This window comes from Cebus imitator, unplaced genomic scaffold (assembly GCF_001604975.1).
Source record: "Cebus imitator isolate Cc_AM_T3 unplaced genomic scaffold, Cebus_imitator-1.0 Scaffold93, whole genome shotgun sequence".
Classification (NCBI taxonomy): Eukaryota; Metazoa; Chordata; class Mammalia; order Primates; family Cebidae; genus Cebus; species Cebus imitator.
This window is the reverse complement of record NW_016107408.1, coordinates 5,414,571-5,416,234: the sequence shown is the minus strand read 5'-3', so window position 1 is coordinate 5,416,234 and position 1,664 is coordinate 5,414,571. Positions and strand designations below refer to the sequence as shown.

The 1,664-nt window shown below is 51.4% G+C and overlaps 1 protein-coding gene across 1 annotated transcript in view; it reads right to left on the bottom strand.

Annotated features, from left to right (window-relative positions):
* Positions 1 to 312: 312 nt before the first annotated feature.
* MRPS7 (mitochondrial ribosomal protein S7) overlaps positions 313 to 1,664 on the bottom strand; it is a 5,393-nt gene continuing 4,041 nt past the window's right edge. The window contains exon 5 of the mRNA XM_017535738.2: positions 313 to 999. Coding sequence (XP_017391227.1) covers positions 778 to 999 — 222 coding nt within the window. The 3' untranslated portion in view covers positions 313 to 777. The remainder of the gene's footprint in view (positions 1,000 to 1,664) is intronic.

The following is a 1,664-nucleotide window of genomic DNA, read 5'->3' as shown; positions in this document are numbered from 1 at the left end:
CTGAAGCTGGCAGTGGAGTCTCTGCCCCTCCCAAAGACTTGTACCTTCCAGACTTTGAGCGTCTTCCCTTCTAGACTTTCTCATCTCCTGGTGAGATGTTTCCCACTTATGCCGTGGTCCTGCCCTGAGCCCCTTGCCCCACCACCTCCCACCAGGGCCAGGCAGAGAAGGGCAGCTCCTAAGAGCCACTACACTGTGTAACCATTACTGTAACTGCTACCTTGGTGCCTCAGTTTACCCATCTGTAAAACGGGTAAGCATAGCCATTGGTAGGATGCTTTGGGATATCAAGGGGCAGAGGCAGAGCACAAGTCACACCAGAAACTACTTTTTATACATTTTGTACAAAGACAACTTGGGAAACGAGCCTATTTCCTCCAGCGAGTTTCAATGAATGCTGGCACTGCACCACATGCTATACCAGGTCAGCATGAGAATTTTCCAATAAATCTTTTCTGATACTAAAATTGCTTCCTTTTATATCCAAAGGTCCACCCTAAGCTGAGGGAAGAGAAGACTGGGACCTGAGTTTCCTGCAGGAAATCCCCAAGTCAATGTGGGATCTTTACAGTGAGGGATCTTTACAAGGCAATGGGGACAGAGAGAGCAAGTTCTAGCCTCAAAGAAAGGATCCTGGACAGTAAACGTGCTGCTGCATCTTTCTTCTGAGGCTTGCCCACCCTTACAAAGCAGCTACATCCTTAATCACAGGTATTTTTCAGTGTGCAGTGGCTCACACTGTTTCTTGCAGCAGAGGGCCCAGGGCTCCTGGAGCCTCTACCACCAGCGGTAGTGGGCCAGGGCACGGTTGGCCTCAGCCATCTTGTGCAGGTCATGCTTCCTCTTGACCACGGGGCCCTGGTTATGAAAAGCCTCCAGCAGCTCGTGTGACAGCTTCTCCGGCATTAGCGTCCGCCGATGCTTGTTCTCCCGGCACTCAGTGATCATCCACTTCATGGCCAGGAAGCGGCGACGTCGGTCGGGTAGGGATGTAGGTACCTGGGTGAGAGGACATAGGCAAGTTCGTCCAAGAGTCTGCCAGGCTTGGGGCTTACACGTTCCCTTCGGGTCAGGCCTGGGGAGAAGGGCCTGTCTTTTCTTCTCTGAGCTTCCCTCACCTTCAGGTGAGCTCGATGTAGCAGATACAAGAGGCATTCATTAAGCACTGGCTTCTCCAGGCACAGTGGCTCACACCTATAATCCCAGCACTTTAGGAGGCTGAGGCAGGAGGATGGTTTGAGCCCAGGAGTTCAAGATCAGCCTGGTCAAAATAACAAGACCCTGTCTCCATATACATTAAAAGGAAAAAAAGCACTGGCCTTTTCCTCTCCTAAATGGTAGTCCTGCCAAGTTGTTGTAAGAACCAAATGGGAAAAGCCCCATTAGCTGGGGTGACTTACCCACCTCAGACCATAGGTACCTAAAAACAAGACTCCTTCAGTATCTATGAGAACAGTTAAAGAAGGCCAAGGCAGGTGGACCGCCAGAGGCCAGGAGTTCCAGACCAGGCGGGCCAACAAGGCAAAACCCCATCTCTACTAAAAATACAAAAAAATTAGCCAGGCGTGGTGGTGGACACCTGTAATCCCAACTACTGGGTGGGGGAAGTTGGCAGCTGAGGCAGGAGAATTACTTGAACCCGGGAGGTGGGGGCTGCAGAGAGC